General features: G+C 52.7%; 7 protein-coding genes across 7 annotated transcripts; 5 read left to right on the forward strand and 2 right to left on the reverse strand.

The window, feature by feature from the left end:
- Positions 1 to 1,918: 1,918 nt before the first annotated feature.
- On the forward strand, positions 1,919 to 5,632 carry CC1G_11726 (trehalose-phosphatase; the record flags this gene model as incomplete). The annotated part of the gene is made up of 10 exons (XM_001834265.2): positions 1,919 to 2,032; positions 2,118 to 2,438; positions 2,493 to 3,005; positions 3,055 to 3,614; positions 3,673 to 3,739; positions 3,823 to 4,167; positions 4,219 to 4,308; positions 4,361 to 4,827; positions 4,880 to 5,000; positions 5,054 to 5,632. 10 exons carry the CDS (start codon positions 1,919 to 1,921, stop codon positions 5,630 to 5,632), a joined length of 3,177 nt encoding a protein of 1,058 aa, XP_001834317.2.
- A 504-nt stretch (positions 5,633 to 6,136) lies between these two features.
- CC1G_11727 (hypothetical protein) lies at positions 6,137 to 7,769 on the forward strand (the record flags this gene model as incomplete). Its single annotated transcript, XM_001834266.2, has 1 exon — positions 6,137 to 7,769. Exon 1 carries the CDS (start codon positions 6,162 to 6,164, stop codon positions 7,767 to 7,769), a length of 1,608 nt encoding a protein of 535 aa, XP_001834318.2. The 5' UTR covers positions 6,137 to 6,161.
- Positions 7,770 to 8,261: 492 nt separating this feature from the next.
- CC1G_11728 (hypothetical protein) lies at positions 8,262 to 8,531 on the reverse strand (the record flags this gene model as incomplete). Its single annotated transcript, XM_001834267.1, has 1 exon — positions 8,262 to 8,531. One exon carries the CDS (start codon positions 8,529 to 8,531, stop codon positions 8,262 to 8,264), a length of 270 nt encoding a protein of 89 aa, XP_001834319.1.
- Positions 8,532 to 8,822: 291 nt separating this feature from the next.
- On the forward strand, positions 8,823 to 9,815 carry CC1G_11729 (hypothetical protein; the record flags this gene model as incomplete). The annotated part of the gene is made up of 4 exons (XM_001834268.1): positions 8,823 to 8,911; positions 8,981 to 9,301; positions 9,357 to 9,583; positions 9,646 to 9,815. 4 exons carry the CDS (start codon positions 8,823 to 8,825, stop codon positions 9,813 to 9,815), a joined length of 807 nt encoding a protein of 268 aa, XP_001834320.1.
- Positions 9,816 to 10,427: 612 nt separating this feature from the next.
- CC1G_11730 (hypothetical protein) lies at positions 10,428 to 12,342 on the forward strand (the record flags this gene model as incomplete). Its single annotated transcript, XM_001834269.2, has 4 exons — positions 10,428 to 10,783; positions 10,847 to 11,648; positions 11,736 to 11,989; positions 12,226 to 12,342. The coding sequence occupies exons 2-4, from the start codon at positions 10,874 to 10,876 to the stop codon at positions 12,340 to 12,342; spliced, it is 1,146 nt and encodes a 381-aa protein (XP_001834321.2). The 5' UTR covers positions 10,428 to 10,783; positions 10,847 to 10,873.
- Positions 12,343 to 13,190: 848 nt separating this feature from the next.
- CC1G_11731 (hypothetical protein) lies at positions 13,191 to 14,723 on the forward strand (the record flags this gene model as incomplete). The annotated part of the gene is made up of 1 exon (XM_001834270.2): positions 13,191 to 14,723. The coding sequence occupies one exon, from the start codon at positions 13,191 to 13,193 to the stop codon at positions 14,721 to 14,723; it is 1,533 nt and encodes a 510-aa protein (XP_001834322.2).
- A 108-nt stretch (positions 14,724 to 14,831) lies between these two features.
- CC1G_11732 (hypothetical protein) lies at positions 14,832 to 16,139 on the reverse strand (the record flags this gene model as incomplete). The annotated part of the gene is made up of 1 exon (XM_001834271.1): positions 14,832 to 16,139. The coding sequence occupies one exon, from the start codon at positions 16,137 to 16,139 to the stop codon at positions 14,832 to 14,834; it is 1,308 nt and encodes a 435-aa protein (XP_001834323.1).
- Between the last annotated feature and the right edge of the window lie 838 nt (positions 16,140 to 16,977).

The following is a 16,977-nucleotide window of genomic DNA, read 5'->3' on the forward strand; positions in this document are numbered from 1 at the left end:
CGCGGAAAAGCGGTACACGCCTCGTGTAGAAATAAAAACGTGTAGAGTTCAATGACTTTGGCGAACTTGTCAAAGTGATAGAAGAAGCTCGGCGCCGTCGTCGGCGCTGTAGGTAGAGTCCAAATTCAAACTGAGCGAATTCGGAGCTCCAATTTCACGTTTCTTCCTTCCAAGTTCCTCTCCGTTTCGCCGTTACTATATTCTGTCCCCTCCCATAATGGTTTTCGAGCTTAGTTGCTCCTCTTGTGCGGAATCAGGAGACACTCATTCTTAGACACTCCGCTCATAGACTCGAATCTCGTCGATCCAACTGGCGGCTGACTGGCAAGCCATTGCTCCGACTCGAGGGCCCCTATGTCAATTTCCATTTCAAACCATGTAGTTCTGCTTTGCTGCTGCCCTGGTCGACAACTTAGGGATTGCATAGTAGTGCCTAGGCTGAAACCTAGACTGGAGTGACTGGACTGGACATATGCTCTCCCTCCGCCTGAGCCACTCTTCTCGACGACTCTTGTGGTGGTTTCTTGCTCTGGAAGGATTCTCCGTTGGCGTTGCGTTGGCGTGGAAGATTTCGCATTCATCCCCAGGTACTCACCTCATCTCTGGTCGATTTGCAAGGGTGGTGTATCTCCCTTTCAAATGGCTCTACGATTTGCTTTCTCTCGAGGGATTTCCTCCGGTTATCATTCCCACCAAACCTGTGGCACAGCCCCGGCTTTCGATGTCTTCATGGGTTTAACGGAAGTAAACGGACTTTTCCAGTGCACGGCACGGGTTGCAGTGATGCCAATGGTCGTTCCTATGTACCATTTGCTTTTCCCTTGTACAAACCCTTGTACAAATCAAGTAGAATCGATGGAAGGAGGGGACAAAGGTCGGATCACGCTTCTTTTTCATATCGTGGATTCTATCTCTTCTTACAAGGATGTCAGCGACTAACCAGCGATTCAAACAACTCGGGAAAGTTTCATATGGGATGGCGATAATCGCTCATGAACAAACGTGGGTACGTGGGTCGAATAGCTATGAATGCGTAGTTTGGGCTGTAGCGCACCGCTTAACCGAGCTGTACGAAGCGAAGAGTGTTACTACTGAGCTCGAATTGTCGCCCAATACGACGAACGATCCCATAACTCGACGGGGGGCTCGTCATTTAACCTCCAGACTAAGCTGTATCGAAACCTTGGCTTACGAGTTATTGGAGTGGCCAAGGAGTAATTCTCCCAATTGTGTACTTCTGTCAAGGGTTTTCGGTTCAGAATCTATCCCCTTTTCTTGAATGGGAAGGATTGCTGTGCGACCGGGGTACTTGGTGTGACGCCCAGCGCTGACAACAGGTCATCCGCCACCCATCGCTCATTTTGCCACCGAGAATAGGACGTAAGAAAGAGGGTCGATCATGATATCGATGAGTTGAATACATACGTGACAGACCTGCGTAGCTTTGGTGAAAGGCCTTGCTTGTTCCTTCTCTCCCTCCGACCCTTTCCCCTTCTTGCCAGTTGGGGTTTTTAACTCTGGGCTAGGAAGCGCCATTTGTGTTGGATTAAGGGTTGCCGCTGTTGTCCCAACGATCCGTGTACCTGGTCATGTACTAGATACATGTGCGCAGTGGCATAAGAATTGTTGGACCAGCACACTTCGTACAGCCCCCAACACCGTAGCCCCCGGACTCGGTTACACACCCACTTATGAACTGGTGTTGATCGTATTCTTTGGGACTCCAACTGTTCCTATATCTGCCTCGCCAGCGCAGCAGCGAGAGCATCGTTTCTGTTCTCCTCCCTGCTTCTAGGTTCGCCGTCGGACTCAACCCTGTTGGCAGCCTCACCTGGGACCCACCTTACCACCCCCGGCAGCTTCTCAAGAAACCAACGTTCGCGCGTCGCATCTTGGCCAAAGTCTAAAGAACCCAACAATGGGTTTCGCGATCCCGAAAATCACCGTCGCTGAGGCAGGAGAGAGCCTGCGGAGTATCAGCGGAGGACTGGAAAACCTGAGGGATGTGCCAAGTATGGAAGGTGATAATAATGTAAGCAAGACAAGATCTGTGACGTCGTTTCTGGCATCTTCGCCATTTACCTTTTATTCCCCGCCTCTCTCCTTTGCTTTTCTAGAGCCCCATCCACGACAACAACCAACTGCTCTCCACGACGTCGACGACGATGAGCTCGTTTAGAAATCATAGGGTCATCATCGCGTCCCTCTTCCTCCCCACAACCGTGGTCGTTGGAGAGTCAGCGCCCCCGACGCCTGAGAGGAACTTCGAGGACGCTCCGCCCATATCGATCCCTGCCATTGCCGCTAGGCTTGCCAGCGAAAAGAACAAGCCCCTAAAGAGCGCTCTCGCCGGCAAGAGCACTCCACACAGCTCCCACACAAGGACGCCTAGCGCCAGTGGTCCGCTGAAGAGCATTGTCGAAGATCTGAAAGATAAGGTACGTTGATCAACATTCATGACGCTGGCGAAAACTTATCTTATCATCCCCCAGTCTCGGCTGACGTCGCCTGCTGTTCGCTCACCTGCAACGGAGACCGCGAACCCGTTCACCAAGCTCACCCGCTTCGCTGAGGATACGCCCACACCGGGTCGTGCAACGCCCAAGCTCGATGTTCTCGCACCCACCTCCCCGCCAGCCATCGGGCGGAAAGGATTCCGTGCAGACGGTCCTTCTTCTCGACTGCATCGCAAGTCACGGTCGCGATCCCGTCGCCCCACTGTTGCTTCGCCAGTGAGCCCTGTCAGGGAGCTCGATCCCGACTCCGACAGTTGGCACTTTGAGCCCTCGACAGTCTGCAACGGTGGCCTCCGCAACGCCATTGACAGCGTTGGTGAACGTCTGAGGAAGAAGGTTTGGGTTGGTACCCTTGGAACACCTACGGACGGATTCGGAGAGGAAGTGAGGAAAGAGATTGACGAGCGTCTCCTCAGCCAACGCGAGAGCGTTCCTGTCTGGATCCCCGACGACGAATTCCAAAGCTGCTATGACGAGTTCTGCCATCAGGTATGTCTCTCCATTACACACGTCTATTCTCGCTAACGCTCGTCTTCAGGTTCTCTGGCCATGCCTCCATTATGCTGTTCCCGATGCTCCCAAGACCAAGATGTTCTACGAATCTGCCACTTACAAGCAATACAAGGCAGTCAATGAACGTTTCGCCGACGTCATCGCCAGCATCTACCAAGAGGGCGACATCATTTTCGTCAATGACTACCATCTCATGCTTTTGCCACTAATGCTCCGCAAGAGGCTCCCCAACACCGCCAGCATCGGTTTCTTCATGCACGTCGCCTTCCCCTCCTCCGAAATCTTCCGCTGCTTGTCCGTCCGAAAGGATCTCCTTCTTGGTGTCCTTGGTGCCGACTTTGTAGGATTCCAGACCGCGAACTACGCCAGACATTTCAGGCAGACTGTCAGCCGAATCTTGGCTTTCGAAGCACTTCCAAAAGGCATTCAGCTTCCGGAAGACAAAGGAGACGAACAGCTGACTGAAGGTTCTGTCAATGGAAAGAATGGAAGGCGCGTTCGGGACGGTTTGGCTGATCAAGGTCGTTTCGTCGATGTTGCGTCCGTTCCTATGGGCATCGATGTCGTTCAGCTCAAGGAGCGAATGTGAGTCCACCGGTTCACGTCTTCTCTCTTCTACCCTAACCAGATACATCTGATACAGGGAAGATCCGGAAGTTGAAGAATGGGTTCAGGTTCTCAAGCAACGGTATGCCGGCATGAAGCTTCTTGTCGGCCGTGACAAGCTCGACGAGATTCAGGCAAGTCATTCTCTGCTCCCGTGCTATTCTGATTCTAATCATGACTTCTGCAGGGTGTGCGACACAAGATCGCGGCCTTCGAAGCCTTCCTCGACAAGTACCCTGAATGGCAAGGCAAGGTTGTCCTCATCCAAGTTGCCCTCCAAACTACCGAATCCAACGAGCTTGCTGGTGGAGTCGCCGACTTCGTTTCTCGCATCAACTCTCGATTCTCCACCCTCACCTACCAACCTGTTGTCTTCCTCCATACCCAGGACTTGACCTTCAGCCAGTACCTCGCCCTGCTGACCGTCGGTGATGCGTTCATCGTCACCAGTCTTCGAGAGGGTATGGCTCTCAGAACCCACGAGTGGGTCGAGTGTCAGTCCAAGAAGCATGGTGCCCTGATTCTCAGTGAGGTATGCGACGGTTCTAGTTTCACCCTGCACCCTGTGCTGACATTTATCTAGTTCACCGGTACCTACAGCTACAGCGGCTTCCGCAGCTGTATCGCGATCAACCCTTGGGACACTCGAGGAACTGCCAAGGCCATCGAACAGGTTTGTTCTTTCCTTGCTACCGTCGCGCTTCATCCCTTTAATTCGTCTCCAGGCCTTGACCATGAGCCCCGAGGAGGCTCGCTCCCGCTGGGAAGATCTCCACAACCACGTCATTACCCAAACCGCCCAGAACTTCGTCACCGCCTTCCTCAACCGTACTCTCCGCTCACATGTCGCCCACCTCGCCTCACTCTCCCAGTCCGGCACCGACCCGTCTGCCGTCCCTGTACTCGACCTTCCCCGTCTCCTTCCCCGGTATAAGCACTCGATGAAGCGTCTCATTTTGATCGATTTTGAGGGAACGCTCTGGAGGCGAGACTTGTCTCATGCGGGTATGGCGAAGACGTTGAGGAAGGAAGATGAGTGGAGTGAGGAGGATGAAGATTGGCCCAAGGAAAGTGTGGAGGTTCTCAAGGCCCTCTCCGAGGATAGGAGGAATGAGGTTTGGGTTCTTAGTGGTTTGGCTAGGACGGGTGTGTTGGGCAAGGTTGCCAAGGTTGTGCCCAAGGTCGGCATTGTGTAAGTCCTCTTCTCTATTCGTTGGAACATTCGATGTTGATAAACCTTGAAGTGCCGAGAACGGTTGCTTCATCCGGACCAGGACTAGTCGCAACTCGGAGGGTCAGTGGATCAGTATGGTCTCTCACTTCAACTTGACCTGGAAGAGCGCCTGCCTGGAGATCCTGAACTACGTGAGCTTGCACTCTTCCTTCACCGATCTTGTCACTGACGGCTTTCTCTGTAGTTCACTGAGCGTACCCCAGGCTCGTTCGTCGAGGAGCGCGAAGCGTCTGTCGTCTGGCGCTTCTGGAGCACCGACACTGTCGACGAAACCAATCCTGACCGTCAATGGGCCCGCCGACAAGCTGCCGAAGCTCAAAACCACATCTTCGATTCCCTCGGCGAGCGTTTCGGTTTGCGTATCATCCCCGGCAAGAACTCCTTCCTTGTCCTGCCGAACAACATCTCTCGTTCCACCGCCATCAGTGCTATCACCCACCCTGGTGGGCCTGCTCGTTCGCCTTATATTGGCCGTGCCACCTGGATGACGCCCGATACCGACGAATTCGCTCTACATAAAAGTGCTGGCGGAGGGTATGTAGGCTATGGCGGAAGTGGTGGTATGGGCGGTGATGGCACTGTTGAGGAGACCGACTTCTTGTTGGCAATCAGCAGTGACGAGAGACTTTTGAGACGGTTGAACGAGGATGATGGTGCTGAGACGGTTAGTACCAGTGGGAAGGGTACTGATGCCCGGTGGAGGGTCGACTTTGAAGAGTTGGGCGGTATGTTGAAGGTTTTGGCGGGTGTGACCTCGCCCTAAGAGACGGATGGACTCGACTTTTTCTGGCCTCTCTTTCAAATCTAACTGGATGGATGGTAAATGCGTTGGAACCCCTTTCTTTCCCTCTAAAACGAAAACTGAACGATCTTTTCTTCCTTGATTGGTGGCACCACTCCCACAACCCCCATGCTACTACTTATGTTGTATAAATAACTGATAGACGCCTGTAGATCTTTTGTCGCCTTGTCTTGCTTTTTGTTTGGTTAGATGTGAGTTATGTTGTATGTAAATTTACTGACGGTGCTTTATGGAACAACCTTTACTTATTATCGAGGGGGCAAGGACTTATGTCAAATTCGAGCTGGCACATTCGTCAGTGGAGGCAGGAATCGAAATTCAAACTGAGATTCAAACTTGAGGATTCGGAGATGATGACGCGATGAGAGCCTGGAGCTTCGGAGCACGAGGTCTTCACCCAACCATTGCCACAGGTCCGTCTGATTCCCTTTACGATGCACATCGGAAGTACTCATGTTGTAAAGACAGGATACATCTTAAAGGGACTACCATGGAAAGACTCTCAAATGTGGAACGAGAGGCGGCTTACCAACGGTTGGACGCTCAAATCTTTGCCCTGGAACGCCAGATCCTGGAACTGAAAAGGAAAAGAAACGAACTGGCTTATATTTCACGGCTACCTCCAGAGCTTATGGCTTCTATCTTTAAGCAGTACCGACATTCGACCACCGGAATTCGATGGATCAAGGGGACTACTCATGTTTGCCGGCTATGGAGGCAGATCGCATTGGACTGCCCTCCTCTATGGTCACACATGGGGACTTCCATGAAAAGCGACTGCTTGGAAGCGATGCTCGACAGGTCTAAACAATCTGCCCTTCGCATTGATGTCAGGGTCACTACCCGACTCCCCCCGGCGCCAGTTGTGGAAGCGCTGAAGCAACCATCCCGGTTAAGAGAGGTTCGGCTTCAAGGCCCACCGATTCTGCTGTCCAAATTGGTAGCCCCGTGGTCTGGCCCTATGCCAGCGTTGAAGAGCTTGCACGTCCGGGCTTCTGATGAAGCTCATTTTCCAATCTTCCCAACTCAGTTCACGCGCGATACTTTCCCTCGCCTGGGGATTCTGGACGTGGTCGGGTGTGGACCAATGTTCCGCTTTGACTCGTCGTTCGTTGGACTAACTCGACTCAGAATCACGAGTGAGCTACCACCCGACGGGAGAATCCTCGACGCCTTGTCTAACATGACAGGCCTGGTCGAGCTGGACTTGGAGCTACCTTTCTCTGAGATGGATATGACCTTCTCGAGTACAGTATCGACGCCTGTCGCACTCAGCAGCCTCCAGACTCTGGTTCTCAAAGGCTCCTGCCGGGGATGCGCCGATCTGTTGGCCAATCTCCGGCTACCAATGCCTTTGGGGATGACTATTGACTGCGAGGGCGATAATGAACGGGCTGTGTCAAGCCTGTATTCGGCCCTCGCCTCGTCGTGGTGGTCCAATCCCGTCGTCCGATCCATCCACCCAAAGCCCCGACCAATGCGACTCTTTGATCGTCTGAGTGTACTGGGTGATTATCCGACAGAAATCGAGCTCTCGGGATCATCTCATTGCACTCGGAATTTCTTCGACTTCACATTCAGCCTCTCCCCTGGCCAGCAGCCCTCCACCCTCTCCAGGCTCGTCCGTCGCATCATGTCCATTCTGGACTTTGTTGGACCTCGAACACTGGAGATGCGGGGTGAGATAGGCCCCGACCTTGAAAACTACAGGTATTTCCTGACTCGCCGCCATGCCACATCCCTCGAGTCGGTTACCACCGATGATCCTTTCGCCCGCTATTTTATCACCTACCTCAAGACCGACCCGACCTTACGATCTCCGTACGGAGACGCTCAAGGCGATCAGCAACTATACCTTCCCAACCTCAAGACGCTAAGATTCGACAATGTCTGGTTTGACGACGACTACCCGCCTCTTCGGGCGGAGTCCTTGATCGATCTTCTTGAAAGAAGGCTGGGTGTGGGTGGAAAGAGATTGGATGTTTTGGGTTTCAGGTATTGTCATGCCATGCAGGTGAGCGAAGTGGAGGCGCTGAGGGGTATGGTGGAGGAAGTGGAATGGTTCGGACCGGCACCAGACTCGGATGACGAAGATTAGATTTATTGTTACTTAGCCAGGTGGTCCGTGGTGGCCGTTAATGTTTGCTTTCTTTCCCGTGACTTGGTGAGATGGACAATGACATAGACATTCATATAGTAGAATATCTTTGTTGCGATATACAGATGGGCGGACATGTCAGCAGGATACTGGAGTGTTCTTCAGTCATCAGCGTCAGCGTCGGTGTCGTCGTTGTCTTCATCTTCCCTTCACTTTCTAAGTTGCTTGGAAAAGGAACAGGCTGTGCGCCCTTCCCACATTTAATGACCTTCGCTTTGAATGGGAGAAGTTGGATACGGAAGTTTAACGTTTAATACGCATGTCAATGGGATGCAGGCCTCGCGTATGCCGCACATCTACTGGCGTTGGAACTGGCAGATGGCTGGCAGATTCGTATTTGTGTGCGCATACTTTGCGGAGACAATAATCTTCAAATTAGGCCGAAACGCCCGTCGTTTCAACCTTCTGGGACCCGGTCAACCGTCAAGGGATTTAGTACGTTACAGGCACCACTGGTTCTCGCCTCTTTAGACCCATCACAATCGGATGGGAAGAACCCTCTCCAGACATCCCAGGGTGAACCATTTGTGGAAGCAATTCAGAAGGATCTGGGTCGCCCTCGCCGTACACCTCTTCCTTGCCAATATCAGTCGTTACGGTTGCCGGGATGCCGGGATGCCCATTCTCACCGCGATGCCCATTCTCATTCTGCGAGCGCCGTTTGTCGAGCTTCGAGCGTTGCTCGGGAGTCGGGCGGCACATTGTCGCCGACTGTCAATGAGTCACTGGTGTGAAAGGGTGTGAAGGACTGGGAAAATATGGATACTAAATAGCCTTCACGTTACAAGGTGGTTACACAAACTGCCGATATCTGCGGATTCACAGTCGTTTTGGGTGATGGAGGCCGATGGAACAATGATGGAGGGGCATCACAGTCATCCGTTTCAGGTCACAGGGGGGTGTATATAAGGCCGAGCGTCGATTGCCAGGCGCCCAAACCCTTTCTCTCCTCTCGAGTCCTTCCCACCCACGGTCTTTACCAGCCTAGTCGAAATGTTTAATTCACGCTCCCTCGCTGTTGCCGCCTTCGTCGCCTATGTCGCAGCTCAGGCCACCGATGACGCCGGGCTTGGAGAGCAAGAGTGAGAATTTCGATATGTATCTCTCGATCACGAATTTGGCTTACCCTCTCCTCCGATCACAATTTTTAGCTTCTCTATTTCTGAGAGCTGCAGGAACACGATCTCTGAGCTCGCCTCCAGCCCGGATGCAAGGTGCTTGAGCGCTAGCCCCCTCCTCCCACTCTTCACGAGCGAAAATCCCCTCAATGTCGAAGTTGCCCCTCTTCTGAAGGAATGGTTGCCCGAGATGTGCAGTGCTCCAAGCTGCACCAACGATAACATTGCTGCCATCATTGACACCGCCACTACCGGTTGCGAAGAGCTTGCAGTCTCAGAAGAAGATAAAGAAGGAGTCCAGGCGATGATTGAACTTTACTACCCCATCGCCCGAAGGATTCTTTGCTTGAAAGAGTACGTCGTTCTTTTTGTGATGTCTTCGACGTCGCTTATCGCCTCCCTTTTCTAGTGGGAACGACCACTGCGCAGTGAAGATTGTGGAGGCCCTTCAAACGGAACCGCTCACCATCGAAAACATCCACCGTATCATGGCAGTAACTGAGTTTGGAAAAGACCTTCTCTGCTCTGACTGTGGAAAGGCTATCTTCAATGTCCTCATTGAAGATTACCCCGGACTGTCCGAAAATACTGCTGTTTCGGGATATGTCACGAACATGTGCGGTGCCAACTTCACCGGTAAGCCTTCCCTGGACCAAGGACGGAGTATCGATATGCTTACCGACTATTATAATTTGTAGATGGACAGGATCCATTGGCTCAAGGATCGAAGAGCAACAGTTCGGACTCGAACAACGACCAAGCCGACGGATCCACTGATGACGAGTCTGGTGTCTCTCGAGGTCTCTACTTCGGCGCTGCTGCCAGCTTCGTTGCTATTGTTGCCTCAGTAGTCGCGACTTTGCTTTAAGCACGACCCGTTGCACAGTCATTAAACATGGTACTGAAACCCTTCATACCCCGAGGAGACTTCGACTTCCAAAGCTCCCTTTGCATAGGATCGACACTGACATACCCTCGTTTCTATACCGGAGTCTACAGTAGTATTTCTGATTAATGCACATATCCAAAAGCCATCCGAACTACGTGCAGAGATTTCGTGGCCTTCCAAATGCCTTGTGCATGCTCGTTATTGATGTGTTCCTCAAGGCCTCACCTTGAGCTTGACACCCAAAGGAAAATGGCGCGCGCTTAATGGGCCCTGGGAAACCGTTGTGATCCGTCCCGGCAGCGGGCCAAAGGCCGCAACTTGCCAAGAGTCTCAAGGTTGACGATGTCGAGTCCCGACCGCTTCCACCCGAACTGGTCTCTGCAATCGTTTCTCATGTCTAACTCAGCGAGGACCAGGAACTCTTGAAGACATGTATGAAGGTCTGCAGTGAATGGTATCTAAAATTGTACCGTTCGCTTTCCGGGACCGGACCATCCCCGACTATCTTGACATCGACCAGGCCCTTCGCCGGATAAGTACTCCTGCGACTGCAACAGCGCCCACATCTGACTAATTTCAACTTGCATCTGACTTACATATACTGCGTAGACAGTATACCAGTGCTTGGGGCGAGTTCGACTCCGGAAGTTTTGTTCTCGTTTGTGGTGTCAGCTGTCTTTTCACTACTTCTCTTCAACTTATCCAGTAGTAGTAGCAGGCGTTAACGCAACTCGAAGAGACCGTGGAAACGGCGCTCAGGCCAACGACTCTCAGGAAAATATAACAAAGCATGTTTCGACTCGGTTGTGGAACTTAACGCTCCCGTCGTGAAGAACAACCGCTCTTGTTTCAAAACAAGGTGACGGTGTGTCCACAGTTCATTAACTTTATAAGTACTTCGAAGATTCTCTTATTCTGCAGCTATCTTTATCCTATCGTTTATCTTGGTGAGTCCTACAATCATTGACCACATTACGGCTTGATTGGATTGTCGTTCTTGTACCGTCCAGCTAGACTGTGTGCATCGACTTTCGACAATGGCGCAACACATCTGGGTGGAATCGCCTATAACACACGACGACATCACCTTCATCGATAACGACCAGATGGAAACCACCGACAGCCCTTGGGACACTTCTTCCACCACTGCGAAACCCCAACCGCCGCCGCCAACGCCTCATAGCTCGATGATGGCTGCCGAATGGCTAGTTTTCAATCCCAACCCTGGCCCTCAAAGCGCTCCTTGGTTCTCCGCCAGTGAACAGGACCTCTTCCGGAATACCGAAGAGGTCATGGACACTTTCGACGTCGTCCTTCACAGGCCAGTCCGACCAAAGTTGCACATAAACGCTCTTCCCAACGAGGTCCTCGGGGAGGTCTTTGATCTCTACACACACTCGGTTGAGAGCTCCTACACCCCGGGGAGGTACGGCGCCGTCTCTGTGTCAAGGGACAAACCGAACAACCCAACTATCCTCGGCCGCGTTTGCTCGCGATGGCGCACTTTATCGCATTTGACCGCCAAGCTGTGGTCGAAGATTGCCGTCATCAGCCCTTTTGTGAAGGACGTTCGCATTCTCAAGCATTGGCTTGAGAGATCGGCGTCTCGGCCTCTCGATATCACCATCGTCCAACGATACCCCACACGAGACATGGATATTGCTATCCAATCCATCTTCCACCTTGTTCTCGGAGAGAACAAGCGTTTGAGGTCCATTTCGCTGGACCTTTGCTTCAATATCGAGCGACACCTTCTTTGCAGGACACACATCCCCCTCCCTCGTCTGACACAGTTCCAACTTGACCTCCCGGGTTGGTCTGCCTCGAGCCTTAACCAGTTGGCAAACTGGTTCTATCGATCTCCACAGCTCACTTCCGTCCATTTTGGCCCGTCCACAGCTTGCGCCACAGTTCTACAAAACGCACCCTGGCAGAGGCTGCATTCCGTAACGCTTAACGACCTTGAACAAGCCAACCTTCCTGCGCTGTTCTCCGTCTGCGAGAACGTTCAGAGCCTTACGATTCATCGTTTGGAGGGCCCTGCGGGCTTTCCGTCACCCGTTTGTCTCCCTCGCCTTCGAGAACTCACCCTCGGATACGCCAGCGACCTATCGACCATCTTCAACAACCTCTCGCTACCCGCGCTGCAAACCGTTCGTATTCCGACCGGATTTGGCAATGCTTGTACCAGTCAATCGGGCTGGACGGCACTCCATGAGCTGCTTGTTCGCTCAGGGTGCCATCTCAAATCGTTCACTTGTTCCCTCCACGAGCGCGTTCTCCCCCTCGTCCTCGCCTCTCCGACGATGGCGAACCTCGAAGAATTAACCATCTACTCAACGATCACCGACTCGGTATTGACTGACCTCACACATACCGGCTCTTCAAGGATTCTGCCATCTCTGAAGGAGATGACGTTTATGAACGTGGAGGCTCGAGATGGCGTTCTGTCGTCAATGATACTTTCGCGTTCAGGTCGAACTCCTTTGCGATATGTGTATGCTGAGTTGCATGGGCATGGTTACGTCCATGATTCCATGCTTCAAGTTCCTGGAGTGGAACTTCATCTCGTCAACCAATACCTATGCTAGCCCTTTGTTCCGTTTCCGAGTGTTTTGTTGTTATCTACCCTTTTCCCTCCTCGAAGTCTTGTATCCACTGGCTGTCGTATATCGTCTAATAACGTCTCTCGGGCAGTAAATAAATCCATATCTTCGCTTCATTGGGACATCAGTTTAAAACAGCACACTAAATAACACTTCACAAGGCGCTTGCGTCCACCAAGAATCGAACGCGCGAACGGGAGCCTTGGGCGCTAAAGCACCGCGCTGGTAGTTCCGTGATCGGAATGGCGGAGCCCATGGCAAAAGGGTCCGACGCTGTCACATCCAAGTCCTTGTTCCTGTTTTGCCATTCCCTTTGCTCTCGTCGCCTTCCATGTTCCTTCCAACGAACTCAACATACCCGCTCAGAATCCATGGAGACGTCCACTGGATCTTCAAAGTATAAGGGAACATGGCACATGAATCGGCTATTACGAGAGGAATGTCAAAGCTTGTTCAGTTTACAGGCAATGTTGGGATGAAGAAGTTGGCGTTTACGGCCCTTTGAAAAGACGTCAAAGCGGTCGTCGTCGCTTTCCTTACTTCGCTTGGTCATCCCCTCATTTTTCTCTATTTCTTTCACCTTTATTCTGCAGGCAGAACTTCGTAGATAGTTATCTTATAGGACAGGTGAGTCGCGCCCTCTTTACAACGCCCTGGATGTATTCTGACCGGATTGGCACAGCACTCTAATCCAATGTCGATTCAAACTACCTGGGGAACCCAACACTCGACTAATGAAGACATCGTGATGCAGGACGACTTGGCTCCCATTCCATGGCACCCTCTCCTCAAGGCCGGTCGACAACTGTCGAGCTGGTTCTTCTCCAACCCGCCTCGCGCTCTACCCCTGCCTCACGCCATGTGCCCCCCTGAGCAATATTCCGACAGCTCCCCCGACTACTCGCCAGAAGGGCCGGTTCCAATGGAGCTCGACGGCGCACCCTCACCCACCTCCCAACTCCACATCAACGCCCTTCCGGTCGAGTTGCTCTGCGAAATCTTCGCTCTCTACACTCACGCATTCAATGACGGAAACCCAGTCGCGCCTGACGAGGATACACGTACGCGCCGCCGTCGCAAACGCGACACGCCGAGACGCTTTGGACGCGTCAGTACTCACAAGAACTCGTCCACGAACCCCATCCAGCTTGGCCATGTCTGTGGGTATTGGCGCACGTTGTCGCTGTCGATGCCCATATTATGGTCTACTATCTACGTTTCGTCCCCAAATCGTTCCGACATACCAATATTCGCAACGTGGATCGAGCGTTCAGGAAGCAGTCCCCTTCATTTGAAGATCGCGCACTCCGAAGGAAACTGTCCCGGTGATGCTTTTTCCGAGATATTTCATCTCGCCTTCAACCAGCAGCATCGTTGGGCACACATCGCGATGTGCCTTGGCGCCGGTGCCGAGGACCCTCTTCGAGCCCTCCAAGAGGAGAGTTCATTTCCTGCCTTCCCTGCGCTCAAGAGCGTCGACATTCACCTCAAAGACTGGACCCCTGCGGGAACCTCGAGGCTCCATGCTTGGCTTGGCACCGCGCCCAACCTACAGAAGGTTCTGTTGCGAAACCTCTGGAGCATCAATCATATGCTCTCCAGTTATCCTTGGGATCGCCTAGTCGACGTGGAGCTCGCCTATCTCGACTCAACTCAACTGGGCGATGTCCTGTCTACGTGTAGAAATATCTCCAGCTTGGCCATCCACGATATCGTGGGTCCATTGGAATCCCTTTCAGAGCCCATCACCTTCCCCCAACTTCATCGCCTCATGATTGGCGGGGCAGGCGGGGCTGACATATCTGTGTTATTGGACCATCTCGAATTGCCCTCCCTGAAATGCCTCCAATTGCCCAGGGGCTTTGGATTTGATTACCAACCGGAGCAGGCTTCCCAACGTCTCCTCCAGCTCCTTCACCGTTCCGAGTGCAAACTGGAAAGTCTCCTCATCTCGCGCCTGGACGAGGATTTTGTCACAGACCTCCTTGCATCACAGCCTATGAATGGCCTCAAACATCTTACAGTCCACTCCAAGACCTCTGGGAGTATCCTCAAGGCTTTATCCTCGCCCTCGAGGTTCTTGCCGGGACTGTCACACCTAGTGCTAACCAATCTCGATTCCCATGAGGGGGAATTGCTGGAAATGGTTCAGTCGCGAGCTGCCAACCTCGCCGATGCGAAGTTTCACCATGTTGAGGTAGCTTTCATCAAATCTAGCCATTCCGTCCCCTACGAGATTCACTGGAGCCAATGCTATCCTTCAAATAGTAGTGTAGTGTAGGCACATGCGACTGTCGCAATATTCGTGGCGAAAAATGCATATGATTGATTAGAAATGGTGGTAAACTCCATCTCTCCTCCAAGCAACTTCCGGCTGCATGTTCAACGTTCAACGCTGGCGGCGCCGCAGCCGCGTCGAGCGACAGAGGTGCCCTATGTCTGGTGTTACCTCCTTGAGTAGTGCTGAGCAAAGCTGGCGGATTAGACCCTCCGTTTCGTCCGAGAAGTGCCCGCGAAGTCGTAGGTACTCCAGCGGGGAGTTGGGGTGTAGAAATGACTTGAAATCGGTCGCGTTTCCGTCTCCAAACAAACGCAGGGAAAGAGTTTCGAGTTGATGAAGGGCCAGCCGTTCAAAGAAAGGCTCGAGGGGGACTTCGGAGGTGAGAGTCAATGAGCGCACAGAGCTTCCGGGTCTTCCGTGAGGTTCCGATAGGTGGGGGATCGGGGCTTTGTTCACGATATCCTGAATATGGAGTATCTCGAGATGAGGACACCGAGCGAGGATCCAAAACACGTCGCCAAGGGCGACCTCACAGTCTCTGATGACAAGTGATGTGGTTGTAGGAGGAAGCTCCTCCAGGACGTTTTTGAGGTCTTGAGCCGGACCATGCCAAAGGTATCTCTGCTCGACGATCTGTTTCCTGGAACCTTGATTCCCCTGCTCGATCCCTGTAGGTTTGTTGAGCCTGCCATTCGCATCGGAGACTCCTTCAATTTCTGGTCTGAGATGGTTAAATTGGTAGTCTTCCTCGAGGCTGGCGATTATTTCCATCCGCACGGGTAGATTGGGGTTTCGGAAGACGGTGACCGGGGACTTGTCTCGACGAAGCGCCTGGCCTCGTCCTTTGGGCATGACTGGTGATGACGGAGCCTGTGGTGGCGGGACGTACGCCGGAGCTTGCGGCACTACACGTTTGAAATGTTGACGGACGGGATATTTGAATCGGAACGGGGGATTTTGGAGGGTGGGTATTGGCTTCGAACTCTTTTGGTACGCAGGTCTCTGGGTTGGGTCTGGAGTGTCGATGGGAGAGTGGGATGCATCGTTCGACTGCTGCTGGGGATGGGATGTCGGTGGGGGAACCGCCTGGGTCTCCTGTGCCACTGAGTTCGACCTAGGCTTGGAGACGCTCTCCCAGAGTCGTCGGAAAGTAGAAAGAATCGATGCTCCCGAACTGCTGATGCATCTGGTGATGAGGGCAAACGGCCTGATTATAATCGGTAGCGACGCCGTCGATAGAGTAATGATGGAGATGAGGATGCTGGTGGCGATGGCTGGGATGATCTGGAAGTACGACTTCCTGTTAGCTGGTCGCTGGACCTGGTTGGGGTTGGGCTTTTGGATGGGAAGTGCTCTGGGGATGTGTCCTTGGTTAGGGAGGGGGCGCAGTTGCTGCGGATAGGTGTATCTGGACATCGTGATGCCTCTGTCGCGAATGGTTTGGGCTACGAGTTGTTGTATTGGTGATGGCTTGCCCGACAGGGTCTACGAGTCGATAGCGAATGCCTGGCCGATAAATGGTGGGTCTGGTGTTAGAGTGTCGCGTCAGACAATTTCAAAAAGAGAGCGAGTGCAATCTGTGGATCCCGTACCTGGTGCAAGTCGATTCTGATCCCTCTAGTTCAAGTTTAGACGAGGGTAAGTTCCTAGCCTCTCAAAAGCTGGGACGGCCGCAGGAGCGAAAGGAAGAGAGGGTTTCGTAGGTAGAGCATTGCAGACCCATATCTTTATGAGGTTGCTAGAAGCGCGCCCACAGACGTCAAGTTCTAGGAATCCGTTATTGTCTTCGTTATTGTGTTCACAGACATAGGGGCGCAATGCCTCCGCAAGGGCTTGACGGTTGCCTGTTCAATGTTTCGAGATCAGATTCAAGTGACAAAGAATAGCATCTGGGCATACCATGGTATAAAAGTAAATAAAGATATGTCGTCTGGTCAGAAGACGATGGAGACACGAACGAAAAAGGCTGGCACAGAATCACTCGCGGCGGTACTGATCCCGGAACCCTAGCCTAAGGTTAGGGTCACGTCGACATTGGCCATCTCTGAGGACCTTGGACATCCTCGACGTGGATGGGTGTGGGGTGCCCTAGTCCAGTTGGATTGGGGCGCACTTCACGGATTGAACCCTCGAGCAAGGGCGAGGGGACGGAACGAGCGTCAAATCATGATGAATCCTTGACGTAACCCCAGGCAAGGCAAGCGCCCTGTCTGGAGCGTTATGGTGGGTAGATTTTCAATAGGCGTATATGATA

Source organism: Coprinopsis cinerea (genome assembly GCF_000182895.1).
Source record: "Coprinopsis cinerea okayama7#130 chromosome 10 map unlocalized cont3.10, whole genome shotgun sequence".
In the NCBI taxonomy this organism is placed as follows: domain Eukaryota; kingdom Fungi; phylum Basidiomycota; class Agaricomycetes; order Agaricales; family Psathyrellaceae; genus Coprinopsis; species Coprinopsis cinerea.